Source organism: Metopolophium dirhodum, chromosome 1, assembly GCF_019925205.1.
Source record: "Metopolophium dirhodum isolate CAU chromosome 1, ASM1992520v1, whole genome shotgun sequence".
Taxonomy (NCBI): domain Eukaryota; kingdom Metazoa; phylum Arthropoda; class Insecta; order Hemiptera; family Aphididae; genus Metopolophium; species Metopolophium dirhodum.
Window position 1 is genome coordinate 4,613,059 of NC_083560.1, and position 16,149 is coordinate 4,629,207.

The 16,149-nt window shown below is 31.1% G+C and overlaps 3 protein-coding genes across 3 annotated transcripts; 2 read left to right on the forward strand and 1 right to left on the reverse strand.

Annotated features, from left to right (window-relative positions):
• Positions 1-1,578: 1,578 nt before the first annotated feature.
• LOC132937219 (zinc finger MYM-type protein 1-like) lies at positions 1,579-6,916 on the forward strand. Its single transcript, XM_061004074.1, has 4 exons — positions 1,579-1,672; positions 2,344-4,200; positions 6,582-6,637; positions 6,752-6,916. Exons 1-4 carry the CDS (start codon positions 1,579-1,581, stop codon positions 6,914-6,916), a joined length of 2,172 nt encoding a protein of 723 aa, XP_060860057.1.
• Positions 6,917-6,985: 69 nt separating this feature from the next.
• Positions 6,986-7,544, forward strand: LOC132934085 (uncharacterized). The gene is made up of 2 exons (XM_061000367.1): positions 6,986-7,221; positions 7,334-7,544. Exons 1-2 carry the CDS (start codon positions 6,986-6,988, stop codon positions 7,542-7,544), a joined length of 447 nt encoding a protein of 148 aa, XP_060856350.1.
• A 1,004-nt stretch (positions 7,545-8,548) lies between these two features.
• LOC132937302 (uncharacterized) lies at positions 8,549-10,144 on the reverse strand. The gene has a single exon (XM_061004160.1). The coding sequence runs from the start codon at positions 10,142-10,144 to the stop codon at positions 8,549-8,551; it is 1,596 nt and encodes a 531-aa protein (XP_060860143.1).
• Positions 10,145-16,149: the final 6,005 nt, after the last annotated feature.

A 16,149-nucleotide genomic window follows, 5' to 3' on the forward strand; every position in this document is an offset into this window, starting at 1 on the left:
AAGGGCTTCGAAGAATGGCTCTTACACTTTTTTTTTACAGGTATGATTATTTACGATAATTCGTCATTATTTAATAAAAAATCTTTGACTTTAGAGTTTAGATGCAGTCAAATTTATATAATTTAATGCTTTATGAACATCAGACACAGATTTATGATTATAAGGAAGTGGTTTTTTACGATCATGGTAAATAATTTTTGTCTTAGCACAGACGATTTAAAGAATATTTGATATTATATTTATATTGTTATTATTAATACGGTAACTGGTTAAGTTAAATCATTATTATTTGTTTTTTTTATCATATTTGTAAAAATAACTAGCTGATACTGTGCACTTTGTTTCCCGTTAAATGTATCAACTCTATATGACTCAAATTTTGTTCAATTCGTTATTTAATATTAGGTGTATGGTGTTCAAATATTATCATAACTTTTCTGTTGCCTGGTATAAAAATTCTGTTTCGCAGCAGTATATTATCAGGTAGGCAATCTACCTGCGGTAAATCGTGAACCCCGTGCTGTATGTACGTAACTTTATGATTTAACTCTAAAGTATCAAAGTTATACCAAGTTTGTCACTGAACTCCTCCTAAACGGCTGGACTAATTGCGAATGCTGAGTCTGTCGACCAATATTTCCTCATCGTCCACGAAAACGTGGCATTTTGTATGTACGTAAATTATATGTAAGAATAATACGCTCAAAATTTACGTAATTGCGATACATATAATATCAAAACACAGCGTACAAAAAAATTAAATGCATTGAACGAACACACTGATTTCACGGCAACCGATAATTATTATTATTATAATTTTAAAACCCATGGCAACCATTTATAAACGAAAGAAATCTCTAAATCCCCGTTTGAGCACATCCCTTGGCAAATCCGGGGCGTCACCCAAACGCATACAAAAAAATTCATTCAAATCCGTTTAGGAGAGTTCAATCATAACATACGTAGGGCAGTACGATTAGACTGATAATTAATTTGGTTCGTTACATTTCGGGTTCTTCTGCCTAAATTTGTCCGGCACCTTATATGAGGCATCATAGGCGGTAACTAGGGGGGGCACGAGGGTGCAGTTGCACCCACGACAATTTTACTGGGGGGGGCAAAAGTATCATTTTGCACCCACACACAGACAATCACAACAGTAAAAATATTTTAATTATTTTATTGTTAACAATTATACTGATATAATGTAATTTTGATATTAAAAAATAACCATGGATCATTTCAATATTTTATATCTGATTACTCAATTAATTAGTTAATTAAATAATTAATTAATTATACGGAGTCCGTGATTAAATGTTAAAATACTAATAATAATAATAATTAAATAATGCAGTAAGCTAATTCGTCACTAGATAGCGATATGGTTCAAAATAGATCATATTGTCTTCATGATTATATTATCATAGTGAAGCTACCAAAACCGGTGAATAACTTATCATTTTAATACTGGTTTACTGTTTTAATTTTTAAATAAATTATTAAAGTTTTGAGTGTTTTGACTACGGTCTACGACTGTCGACCACCCTTACCTACAGGCTATAACCTATTATAATTATGGATGAAGGCAAAAGAAAAGCCTACTTTAACCCTAACCATAATAAGGTTACTATAATGGATTTCTTCAAAAAAAAAACAGATGATGTTATGAGTAAGTTAAGTTTCATCAAATTATTTGTATATGAACTCTTAATATACCTAATTTAAACTTTCAATATTTAATTTGTCTATTTTTTAACTATAGTTGATAGATAATAACATAATGTATTGCAAATAAATATAATATAATAGTTATTAGCTGTGCAATCTACTCTTAAATTTAATGTTATTTGTGTTACTAATTTATTGATTATTAATATTTTATTTTGATCATAGTTAAAAATATTAATATTTAATGTGACATGTCATATGTGATGTATTTTATATGCTAATTATTTTAATTTAAAATGTAATTTGAAATATGTATACATGTAGTTATTACCTACTAAAATAGTGCTTTTTTACTTTAGATACGTAATATATTTTACCTATATATTGTATCATATTATAATAATGTTGTTTATCATAACTATGTATTAATTTTTCATTAAGAAGAGCATAACATTCAGATTAAATGTTTTTTGTTGAAAATAAAAGGATATATTAATAAACCTTATTATGTTTTTTGTTGTCTTATATGTTTGGTATTGTTTAATATCTGTACAGCTTCGGTACTAACCTGCTATTTATGGTGTTTCAATGAGTTTCTATGAATTTCAAAATAATATACTGAATAATATTTAACTTAATAAATTTATAGTTATAAATTTATTTTTTCTGCAGGAGTAAATGCAAATGTAAAACAAAATTTAAAATCTTCATCAAACGTTTTGTCTGATAGTGAAAAATTAAATATTGTAGAACGTGACCCGGCAAAAGGGGATAAACAAGCATATATAAATTTAACAATGCAATTAGGTCCATATCAGCCAGTAAATATTGCATTTCCTCGTAGTTCTGGTAGAGCATTTAGGCAAGAATGGTATAAGTCCTATGAATGGTTAGAGTATAGTCAAGAATTAGATTCAGCTTTTTGTTTTTATTGTCGAGCTTTTCCTACAGTTGGTATGGAAGCAGCATTTATTTCATGTGGATTTAGGACTTGGGGAAAAGCAACTGAAAGATTTTCTACTCATCAAAAAAGCAATTCACATAAAGAAGCGCTATGTAAAGTAATTGGATATAAGCAATCATTAACAAGTTCTGGAAATATCATTGGATTAATTGACAAAAATCATTGTAAAGTAGTATCTGATAATTGTAATTACTTAAAGAATATTTTGGAAACTCTTCTTTATTGTGCTAAGCAAGGAATAGCTATTAGGGGTCATGAAGAGGATTCAAAATCATTAAATAAAGGTAACTTTATTGAGCTTTTAACTCTTCGGGCAAAAGACAATAATCTAATTCAACAATATTACTTAGATAAGGAAAAATCATTTAACTATGTACATCATTCATATTTAAATATGTTTCTTACCTATATGAGTGATTACGTTTTAAAATCAATTGTATCAGAGATTATGTCAGCTGGAATATTTAGCATTCTTATTGATGAAACACAAGATTTAAGTCGACATGAGCAAGTGTCTGTATTCATAAGATATGTAAATAATTTAGAGCCTAAAGAAGTGTTTTTGGGATTTTATCGTACAAGCTCAACAGATGGAGAATCTCTCGTTGTTTTAATTAAAGAAGTGTTGAAACTTAACGGACTCAAAATTGAAGACATTCGAGGGCAATGCTATGATGGCGCTGCGTCAATGCGTGGGGCCTATAAAGGCGTTCAAGCAAGAATAAGGGCAGAAAATAGTTTAGCAGTTTATATACATTGTTATGCTCATATCTTAAATTTATGTCTTGTAGATTTAGCAAAACAAATATCATGTGTTCGAAATATGTTTGGTACATTACAAACGTTATATAGTTTTATAGGAGCATCATCTAAAAGGTTTGCTGTTTTTGAACAGATGTTAAGTTCCGATGGAGGCCCTAAAACAATCAAGGCATTATGTGATACACGCTGGAGTTGCCGTTATGAAGCCTTAAGATCAGTGTTCCATAATTTAACTGCGATAGTTGATACATTGGCTGAAATAGCAGAAAGTGATAGAGAATTTGGATCTGATGCGGCTGCTTTATTAAAAAGCATTCAAATATTTGAATTTATATTTTCTCTAATTTTACTGGAAGATGTATTATTAAAAACAAATGTCCTATCCAAATATTTGCAATCATCAACATTAAATTATGGCCTAGTAAGTCAAATGGTAAAAGAAACTATAAGAAATTTTGAAGAATTGAGAACAGATGACAATTTTCAGAAAGTATGGGAAAAGGCTACTATTGTTTCAAAAAATAATGGTTTTAGTGAGCCTAACCTACCACGCATTAAATCAGTACCATTAAAATTAGGTGGTGGCAAAAAACAAACTATACAGACTGTTCAAGATCATTTTCGTATAAATGTATTTTTTGGAATTATAGATACAGTAATGATGTGCATGAAGAGTAAATTTAAAGAAAATGATTTAAGTTTGTTAAATTCTATGAATAATGTCTTATTTAATAAAAACCCTACTAATCAGTCAATAGAGGAAGTTTGTAATACATACAAAATAGAATCAAATGATTTATCAAGTGAGATAAAAATAGTAAATAGATTATTTTTAAATCTTGAATGTGATACAATTATAAAAAAAATAAATTATATTAGATCTTCAGATATTCAGACAGGATTCCCAAATTATACAAATATATTAAAGATTTTTTTAACTATTCCTACAAACACTGCATCTAATGAACGAAGTTTCTCAGCTTTACGGAAATTAAAAACATATTTAAGAGTCACAATGAGTCAAGAGCGATTGAGCAGTTTAGCAATCTTATACATACAAAAAGAATACCCTATAGATTTTGATAATATAATTGACAAGTTTGATGCTGAGGCTTCAATAAGAGGTCGTCGTTTGACACTGAAGTAGTGAAGTTGACAAATACCTAGTAATTATGTAACACAGTTAATTTTTTTTTTCATTATTATTTATGTCAAAATAAAAAGTTGTTTTTTAATAATATTTTTACATATTCATGTACATATTTGAAATACAGAGACCCAATTGGAATAGTTATTAATAAATAAATTTTTTTACCTACATTTGTTGTAGCAATAGTTATATATTAGGGGGTACTGGGGGGCAACTTCCCTATGGATTTGTGAATGTTATTACCATAAACGTTTGCACCAAGGTAGGTTTCTACCAAGTGCCGCCTATGTGAGGCATATTTAGTAAGTCACAAAAACACAACACTTTTTTAATTTTATAGAAATTTGTGGCTTTTAGATTTAATAATATTATAGATGCACAGCAAAGAGACGTTTACATTTTACCTTAATTATCTTACTAAAAAAGTCAACATTTTACTCGAAGAACTAAGAATAGCTTCATACCAAAATTATTTATCTACAATTCATCCTTCGGACTCAAACCTGTGGCTCGCTACCAAACGTTTAATCAAACCAAACGCTAGTGTTATACCCCCGTTAATATCTGATAACGTCTACCTAAACTCTATATTATACCCTAGACTATATTATACAACATACCATTGTTTTTGAGTAATGTTAAATAAGTGATTATTATTATTATTATTATTGCTATAGTTATTTGTTATGACATAGATGTTTTTTTCCATGATAATATGGTTATGGGTTAGTTACTTATATATAGGGCTGGGATTTAAATGCCCTAAAAAACCCCGAAAAATGTCCTAAAAAAAATGCTTTTATGACCTAAAACCTCTAAATAATGCCCTAAAAAAACTCGAAAAATGCCCTTAAAAAGACTTAATCTCATAGACGTGGACTTCGTTCAATCTGAAAAAAAAATATTTTTATAAATTATTTAATACGTTTAGATCCAGTGTTGGGGAGTAACTTAACTTAAGTTACAAGTTACTGTAACGAAATTACTTTTTAAGTAATTTGATGGTAATTTAATTACATTTTATTGTAAGTAATTTATATGTAATTTAAGTTACTTTTTTGTAGTAATTTTTACTAAATTACTCGTTACTTTTTTTTGGATTAATACATTTTTAGTACGTAGCCCGTAGGTATTGATAATGAGTGTAAATATTAAAATATATCATATACCTAATTATTATAATTTATAAGTAGAATTTTCTAAACTTGTGATACTAAAATACTTTTGTTATTATAGCTATTTACTATTATAAACTGTTATTTTTAGAATGGAATTGTTATCTTTACTCTGTGTTGTGTCACCGCGGTCGCCCGCAGCAGGCTTACGACGCGCGACGTCGGCGTCTGCTTGTACAACAGTGTTGTTGGAACTCAATAATAATAATAATAAATAATTTAATAATACTAAATATAATAATAATTATTATTATTATTTATTGCTTATTGTAATTACCCACAAATTCGTTTCTTGTAATCGGTGACTATTGTCTGTCGTCGTCCGTCGACGATCTAATCTTATGAATTTCTGATACCTATTACTTATTAGTTATGGCTCGTTAGTTCATTACGATTTAAGTTTTAGATTATTCGACAATTCGACATTCGTGAATCACTGGATTTTATAATTTTGGAGTGCATTTTTGTGTATAAAATGGAATTAGACAGTGAAAGTGAAATACGTGAACTACGGCTACCATGGCCTGTGTACAACAATTTATTTAAGTTAATTTCGGTAAATGACAACAATTTTGAAGTGAAGTGTAAACTGTGTGTAAATTCTAAAATGTACTCTACTTCTACTAAGAGTAATTCAAATTTAAAGAAACATATAACGGTAAGTACCTAGATACTAGATACTTTAATACTTAAATAATTTTACTGCCAACTAGATATTCTATTTAAATACAATTTTAATCAACTATGCTAAGCAAGTAATTAATAATGAGAAAATCTTAATATTTTAATATTTTTTATGTGAATGCAGAATTGCCATGTAAACATTTTTATCAATTCTCATAACAATAATTTCTTACAGCAAAATTAGCTAGAAAATTACTGTTGGTCATTTTGGACAAACCTTTACAATTTGGGGTAACGATTGTCGATTTGTGCCTTTTCTTTTAACTGTTACATACATTTAAAAAAAAATACATTAAAATTTACATATAATTTAATAATAATATAAAAACATATTATATGTTTTAGTCAAAACATGCTTCCAAAGTAAAAGAGCTTGAAGCAGATTTAAAAATTGAAAAATCTACTAATAAACGTAAAAATAATGAGTTTGATTGTGACCAAAGTGCAAAAGTGCAACATACAATATCGGATGCATTTTCAAGAGCTCAGCCAGTTAGTCAAGGTTTGTAGAAACTTGATATTTATAAATTATTTCTTTGAAATTAATCTTTTTTTATTTTATTAGAAAATTTAAATTCTATGATAACTGAATTTGTTATTATGGGTAACCATGCGTTTAATATTGTCGAAGAGGAAAAATTCAAAATTATCATTCAGAAAGGTTTTCCAAATCGGCAATGTCTATCTAGAAAAACTTTAATGAATAAAATTTCAACTACTGCGGACGATTTGAAAGCTAATCTTAAAGCACAATTGTCATCCACTGAAGTTAAATATGTCTGTGCTACAGCGGATTGCTGGTCAGTTTTTAAGAGGTTTGTAAATAATAACTGTAAAAAATGAATATTATTTGTAAAACAATGATTTAAATGTTTAAATTAAAAATGTAATGTAAGTATAACCGGAAAATTATAATTTCTGTTTCAGAAGTTATATTGGTATAACAGTACATTGGTATGACCCGGAGAGTTTTCAGAGATTATCTGCTGCGCTTGCTTGTCGCCGCATCAAAGGTAGACATACATTTGATGTCTTGGCTAAAATAATGCATGATGTGATTTATGAATATGGCATATTTAACAAAATAATAAAAATAGTTACTGATAATGGTTCAAACTTCATCAAAGCTTTTCGGTAAGAAATAATAACTTATTATTCATAAGCTGATTATGTCTTTTACAAATACAATAACAGCTTGTAACTGCTAACAAAGCATTATTACCTACTAATTAATATTACATTTTTTTAGTTGTTATTCAGAATCTGAAAATGCAGATGAAAATATGGAGATGGAAGAGGAGCAAGAAGTAGAGTTAATTGCAATTAGTGATATTTTAAATGAACAAACTTCATTCGATGCAGATTCTCCATATTCTCTTCCTCCACATCATCGCTGTGCCAGCCACACACTCAATTTAGTAGCCACTAAAGATTCAGAAAAAGCATTATCTGATCCATTATATAAAAAACAACTGAGATCAACATTTGCGAAAATGCGTGCACTTTGGAATAAGCAAGAAAGAACAAGTTTAATTGCCGATACTATACATGATGAATTAAATATTTATATTATTGTACCTAACGTCACTCGATGGAATTCTACGTTCCAAGCCGTAAAATGTCTAAAAGATCAACTCATAAAATCTGAAAGTGAAGTCCAGCGCATTTGTGATAAAGCAGGTTTACCAAGATTCGATAAAAAAGATCAAGCTTTTATGATTGATAATTGCAAGGTAATTTTGAATTCAGTATAAAAAATAGTTAAGAGGACTGTTCGATATTTAAAGTGGACTGTATACTTTTATTTTAAATTGGTTAGTGTTTTATTATATTATACACAATAATGATTTTGGTGGACGGTAGTACAACGTTCGAGAGACTACGAATGACAACTGACCGGTAAAAACATTATTGTCGTTACGATCGCCAGGCGAATAAATGTTATCGCGGATCGTGACAGTCGAGATAATACAATTTATTACAGTTATTATAGGTACCTACCTAACATACCGCCCACCTTGAAATAATAATTTAAAGTATTTCAATAATTACAATAATAAATAATTATACAATTTTTGCTATTCAATATCAGAACATAAATATAAATATAAATACAAAAAATAAAAATAATCATAATAATATTTAATTATGATTGCCTTCAAAGGGCAAAGGACATAATAATCGGACTGCTCGTTTGAATTGACCATTTGAGGTTGAAATAGTTGCCACACGAATGACTCCGTCACTTCCGACATGCACTTCCTCAACTCGTCCTATTTTCCAGCGCAAAGGGGGAAGATTGTCATCACGCAGGAGAACAACAGTGCCAATTCGAAGCCTAGGTCCTCTGTCATTTTCCCACTTATTTCGCTGTTGTAGTTGCACCAAATAATCTTTAGACCAGCGGCGCCAAAATTCTTGAAATAAATGACTCACTCTTCTCCACCTCGTTAATCTATTGAGAGGTGTTGTCGTGAAATCAGGTTCTGGCAAAGAGACTAAAGAGCTTCCCACCAGAAAATGACCGGGAGTAAGTACAGAAAGATCAGATGGATCAGATGATAAAGGAGTCAACGGGCGTGAATTTAAGCACGCTTCTATTTGAGCAAGCACAGTGTTTAGTTCCTCGTAGGTTAGAATAGCGTTTCCCATTAGTTTATTTAAGTGAGTTTTTACTGATTTAATGGCCGCTTCCCATAGACCGCCAAAATGAGGGGATCTAGGAGGGATGAAATGCCAACGTATTCCAAGTTCTGCCGTTAATTTTTGGATTTCGGAATCTAACGTGTCTGATAAAAATAATTTTTTAAGTTCCTGTAACTTGCGATTAGCACCCACGAAATTTGTGGCATTATCTGAGTAAATGTCTGAGCATATTCCTCGCCTGCTGCAAAATCGTCTCAGTGCATTTAAAAAACATTCAGTTGATAAATCACTAGCTAATTCTATATGTATTGCTTTGGTCGCGAAACATACAAATATACATATATAGCCTTTGGTTATAAGAGCTTTGCGTTGTAAACTAGATTTTACCATAAAGGGGCCACCATAATCAATTCCGCATATTTTAAAAGGACGACTTGGATTTACGCGTTCCTTTGGCAGATTACCCATTAATGGTTGAACTATTGTTGGTTTTATTCGGAAGCACTTAATGCACTGATGTACAGTTTTTCTGGCTATATTCCTGCCGTTGATAGGCCAATATTGTTCTCTAATTGATGATAAAATCGTTTGCGGACCCGCATGCAGTAATCGTATGTGCTCATAATGAAATAGTAAGGTCGTTAAATTACTCGTCGCAGGTAGTAGTATTGGGTTCCGCTGAAATACGCTTATCGATGTGGCATTATTTAATCGGCCGCCTACTCTAATTACACCATTATCGTCTACGAACGGCTTCAAATATTTTAATTTACTTTTCGCGGAGACCTGTTTATATTTTTGCAAATCTTTTATTTCCTGACTCCAAGTATAGTTTTGAACTATTTTAATTAATACAACCGATGTGTTTCGCAGCTCGTCCGCTTGGATTGGTCCTATTATTCGATTTTTGCATTTTAACGTATTTGTTTTAAAACGTAGACAGAGAGAAACAATTCTCAACAATTTTGAAAATGAAGAATATTTTTCTATAATTGAGTTTTCTATCTGAACACTAAATATTTGAGTACACCGTTTGGCTTCTAAAATTTCTTGTGACTCGTCGATTTTTCGTGCAATGCTTTTCGGCCACATTTCCTTTTTTAATTTCAACCAAATAGGACCCTCCCACCATAATAAGTTATTGCTTATATCATTTGGTGTGCAACCACGCGATATTATATCTGCGGGATTGTCTTTAGTTGGAACGTGATACCATTCAGAGACCGAAGTAAAACTTTGGATTTCTCCGACGCGGTGGGCAACAAATGTTTTCCATTTTGCTGACGAGGATTTAATCCACGCGAGTGTGACCGTTGAGTCAGTCCAGAAATATTTTTCATGTACTTGAATATTTAATTTTGTTATAATTTTTTTTGTAAGTCGGGCAAGTAATTGTGCACCACACAATTCTAATCGAGGTAACGATATAGTTTTTAAGGGAGCCACTCGAGATTTAGCACATATTAATCGGACGGTGCATACTTTATTTTCATTTATTGTTCTTAAATATAAACATGCACCATAAGCTACAATTGATGCATCCGAAAATCCGTGTATTTCTAATCGATGTATATTACCAGAACCCATAATGTACCGTGGTATTTTTAAATTATTTAATAAATGAAGATTGGACATATATTTTTGCCATTCATGTAATAGATTTTTTGGAAGTTCGCTGTCCCAGTCTAATTTCATTTGCCATATTTTTTACATAAATAATTTATACAATGTAACTACTGGTACTATTAACCCGAGCGGGTCAAATATAGACGCGATTTTCGACAGAATAATCCGTTTGGTTAATTTATTTTCACTATTGTCTACCGTTTGAATATTATATTGGTAGGTGTCGCTTTGCGTATTCCATATTAATCCTAAGATTTTAGTTACGTCATTCTTCAAATCTAAAACTAACAATTGAGTATTATCTTCATTTGGCATATCATTTAGAAGTTCCCTATCATTGGATACCCATTTACGAAGTTCAAAGCCAGCTTGACGGGTTACTTTTATTAAATCATTTCGTAACTGTAATGCTTTTTCCTTTGTAGATGCACCTCCTAGGTAGTCGTCGACACAAAAGTCTGTGACAATTGCTTCGCAGGCCACGGGGTAATTGTTTGATTGTTCATTTGCCAACTTATTTAGGCAACCTGTCGCCAAATAAGATGCTGGGGTCGTTCCGTATGTGACGGTTTTTAATCTATAAGTTAGTAGTGGTTGATTTGGATTTTCACGCCAAAATATTTTTTGATAATTAGTATGTTCTGCGTTAACCCAGATCTGTCTATACATTTTAGTAATGTCGGCAGATAAAGCGTACTTATGTGTTCGAAATCTTGCTAAAATGCATACTAATTCTTGTTGGACCGTTGGACCTTTCAATAACACTTCGTTTAAACTCAACCCGTTAGATGTTCGGCACGAACCGTCGAATACCACGCGTAATTTTGTGCTTACACTGTCTAACTTTTCGACAGCATGATGCGGAAGAAAATATTCATTAGTGTTATTTTCGTGTTCAGTATCAACCAATTCCATATGCCCTAATGATGCATATTCCTGCATAAAATGTATATATTGAGCATGGAGATGCGGATTCTTAATGAAACGCTTTTCTAATAGTTTAAATCGGCGCAGCGCGGCGCTACGCGAATCTCCCAAGCTGACGTCTGAGTCGCGAAACGGCAATTTCACCTCGAACCGTCCGTGAATATCTCGTATAACAGATTTTTCAAAATGGTCTTTACATTTAATTTCATCTGATGTATATATGTTGTCCGATAAACAGTCTTCTAATTCCCAGAATTTAGATATTTTTTCACCCACACTGATGTCATTATCTAAATTATTGAACGCGAGCATAGCAATTTTTGTATTTGAATCAGTCGCAAATTGTTTATTAACTGTACGACCACATACAACCCATCCTAGCTGCGTTTTTTGAAATATAAATTTATGCGGATCATACTTAATTTGTTCCTGACACAATAAATCAAAAAATACACCCGCGCCTAATATCATATCTATTTTTTGTGGCTGCGTAAATAGTGGGTCAGCGAGTTCAATGCCCTCGGGTACTTTAAGATTGCGCAGGTAGATCGGATTTATAGGGATATCGCATGTTAGTTTTGATAATACTAAGCAATTAATTTCGTTTTGATAATCACTTATTCGAGACGTTAGCTTAATAGTTATTGCCGTACGAGCAATGTGTGACGATAATTGTATTCCCGATATCGAACAATTAACCTTTTCTCGTTTAATACGTAAAATTTGAGCCATATCTTCGCTTACAAAATTACTCTGCGACCCAGAGTCCAACAGTGCACGACATATAACAGGTAAACCGTTGTTATCGATAACGCGTACCATGGCTGTCGGCAATATTATTTGGTCATTAATATTATGATATGCGTGTGCTGTTACCGTAGTATTAGGTTCAGAATCAACGTTCGTTTTTACTTCGTTTTCTTTATTATTTGATTCATGAACTATTTTTACTAAATGTAACAATGAATTATGCGGTTTATTGCATTTAAAACAATTTTTAAATTTGCATTTTTTGTCCAAATGTATTCGTAGACAAATTTTGCATAAATTTAAATCCGCAACCTTTCGAATTCGTTGAGGAACTGTCATATCCAAAAACGTCGGACATTTGTACACGGTATGTGATTGTTTACAAACAAAACATTTTATATCGACAGCAGAAAAATACGACGATGTAGCACGCATTTTATTTTGATTATTACTATTACCTTTTTTGATGATAGTAGACTGAGGGGGAACATTAATTTGCATTGCTGACTCAACAGCTTCTAAAATTTGACACCTTTTTTGTAAAAATGTTATCAACAAGTCTATTGATGCTACACTGGTTTTGGGGGCTTCCATTTCCCATTCAGTTAATGTACTTGAATCCAGCTTCGTAGTAATTACATGTATCAGCAGCGATCCCCACGACTTTGGAGTTTGATCCAATGTTTCTAATGCGTTCATGTGAGCAGTTACCGAATCGGTTAATTGACGTAATTTGATTGAAGATTCACCGGAAATCGCCTCGAGGTCACATATAGCTTTTGTATGCGTTTGCGCTAAAACTTTTTTATTGCTGTATCTTGCTGTTAATGTTTTCCATGCAGTATCATAATTTTTCGCAGTCGTTTCTAATGATTGTATAACATTGGCAGCTGTACCGGCTATGGACGATCTTAAATAGAAAAACTTTTGAATTGGTGATAACGAGTCATTCATATGAACAAGGGCCATAAACATATCATTAAATGCAGACCAATCTTTGTAATCGCCCGAAAATACCGGTATATTTATTGCAGCTAGTTTTACAATTGACGACTTTGGCATATTACTGTCACTGCAGCTCGACAATATTTTCGTATTGGTTTTTCCATCATCTTCGATGTAATATTCATTATTACGTACCATAATATTGTTCGATTTATTAATTATTTTTTCACACTCTGCTACAGCTTGAAAATATAATTCTTCGAACTCGCTTCTGTATGCTTCGTGTTCTTCGCTTGATTCAGGCGCTCCTTCTTCGATCTCTGATTGTGTTTGTTCAAACTCACGCCATACTTCTTCTAATTTATCTCTCCTTGCTTTAATTAATACGCTATCAATGTTCTCTGAGTTGACCTTGGTAGAATTTATCGTTCTAGTTAGTTTGCCCTTTAAAACACCACGACGGATTATGAGCTCCGCGTTATCTGGCATTTTTACGATAGACTAAATATATATTATTATATACCTTAACGCAACTCAATAGACTCTAATCTTAATTTATTGTTGGAAAATACGCTACTCAAACCTAATTTTCGCAACACTGTACTTATTCAGGAATAGAATTTATTTAGGATTTCTAATTGGTCAATTATAAGAAAGCTCTTACCTCTTTATATTTTCGATGTATTGATAATAATTATTCCTTTGAACGATTTTACAATACTGGTTGCCGGTTGGTACCTCTTTGCACTTTAGAACAGCACACCAATGTTAGACACCACTCTATGCTAACGCGAATGCTGATACTGTTCTGGTCTCTGAATGACTGCACCTCGAATGATCATTACTGACAAATACACTAAAAATCCGGTTCGAATGACCAAAATGTTCGATATTTAAAGTGGACTGTATACTTTTATTTTAAATTGGTTAGTGTTTTATTATATTATACACAATAATGATTTTGGTGGACGGTAGTACAACGTTCGAGAGACTACGAATGACAACTGACCGGTAAAAACATTATTGTCGTTACGATCGCCAGGCGAATAAATGTTATCGCGGATCGTGACAGTCGAGATAATACAATTTATTACAGTTATTATAGGTACCTACCTAACAAGGACATTGTACCTGCATATGTTGTTTCCGTCTTACACACATATGGCATAACACATTTTCGTTCACCAGTTTCAATAGTATACTGTAATAAATTAAAACTATTCAGAGTATCTAATAAATAATTATTTAAGTAATATTTCTTATGGCCAGATCTGATTGCAGATGCTTAAAATGAAAATGAAAATATATTGAAGTACATTATATAGGTATATACATTATAATTTATATTATAAAGGTACATCATTTATTAAAAATATTATAAAACACTAGGTAGGTACTTCAAAAAAAAATTATATGTTTGTGAAAATAATTATGTACTTATTGTTCTTTTTTCGATCAATTAAAAAAAATAACTACCAAGGTGTCTCTTGATGATTCAGTAAATGTATTAATAAAAGTAGTTACTAGGTAGTAAGTTATGATGTATTAAAGTCATAAAATATAATCAATTGATGTATAAAAAATCTTTTTAATAATTAGTTAGGTACTTAGGTATACTACTTACTATAAACTTTTTTATTTGAAATTAAAATTAATCTGTTATATTATTTCAGGTAATGCAGCCATTGGCCCTGGCTTTAGATTTACTTCAAGGAGATAAATTTGTGGCTATGGGTTATCTCATTCAAACAATAAAATGGCTTAAAAAACAGCTTAAAGAACTTCTTATAACAGCAACTATTTGCAAAAGTCTTGCAAATGCATGTTTAGATGGTGTCTGTTCTAGGTTTGACCTAATGTTGCTTGACAAATTTAATATTTTAGCTACTGTTTCTCATCCAAAGTTTAAGTTCAAAGGTATGTCAGTATTGGAAAAAGAAGAAGCCACTGACATCCTTCAAAGTGAAATAGAATATTTCAAACCTGTTAATGATAATAGTTTAGAGCAAAATCAACTTGAGGAAGTCAATGATAATATTATTTTTGATGAAGATATAGAGCATTCTAATGCTGAACTTGAACGTTTTTTATTTACTCCTTTTAATGGTGATTTAACTATTTTAAAAAACATGCCAATAATGAGATTAATTTTTTTGAAATATAATACTGCTTTACCCTCAAGTGCTTCTGTTGAACGTTTGTTTAGCATAGCAGGAGATATATACACTAAAAAGCGATCCAAAATTAGTGACGATAATTTTGAAAACGCATTGTTGTTTAAAATAAATTTGAAAAATAAAGATTGATATTTAATGTGTAGCAAAATTAGTATTAATATTGTTAATAATTTCATATTGTTGATAGTCATTATTTAGTTTGTGTATTGTCATATAGGAAAAATAGTTATTAAGCTCCAGTGATATTAAAAAAAAAAAAAAGTAACTTTTATTGTAATTGAGTTACTTTTAAAACTCAAAAGTCATGTAACTTGACAAAATGAAAAAAAAGTAACTTAAAAATAATTTAGTTACAATTTTGATTAGTAATTAGTAATGTAATTTAATTACCCAAAATAAGTAACTTCCCCAACACTGTTTAGATCGTATATTTATTTACCTGTACATTCTGAACTGTTACACTGAACCACGAGAGCTTGTTTCAGATTTTCAAATAAAAATGATCTTCTGTTGTCTGCCAGTAAGTTCTTGTAGATGGAAAAACTCCTTTCAACATCTACTGAAATGATTGGCGAATATTTGAAGAAGGCTAAATCATTTGCTGTAAGATCATCCGGAATTTCATTTGTTGCGCCTTGACCGTTCAAAATATCAGATATATCGGAAATGATT

What these genes read in the sequence shown, in the direction of transcription:
- LOC132937302 (XM_061004160.1), bottom strand. Translation starts at nt 10,144, where the DNA reads ATGTGGCCGAAAAGCATTGCACGAAAAATCGACGAGTCACAAGAAATT.
- LOC132937219 (XM_061004074.1), top strand. Translation starts at nt 1,579, where the DNA reads ATGGATGAAGGCAAAAGAAAAGCCTACTTTAACCCTAACCATAATAAG. An exon ending in AAAAACAGATGATGTTATGA is followed by an intron (nt 1,673 to 2,343) that starts GTAAGTTAAGTT and finishes TTTTTTCTGCAG; the next exon opens with GAGTAAATGCAAATGTAAAA. An exon ending in AGAATCAAATGATTTATCAA is followed by an intron (nt 4,201 to 6,581) that starts GTGAGATAAAAA and finishes AATTTCTTACAG; the next exon opens with CAAAATTAGCTAGAAAATTA.
- LOC132934085 (XM_061000367.1), top strand. Translation starts at nt 6,986, where the DNA reads ATGATAACTGAATTTGTTATTATGGGTAACCATGCGTTTAATATTGTC. An exon ending in TGCTGGTCAGTTTTTAAGAG is followed by an intron (nt 7,222 to 7,333) that starts GTTTGTAAATAA and finishes TTTCTGTTTCAG; the next exon opens with AAGTTATATTGGTATAACAG.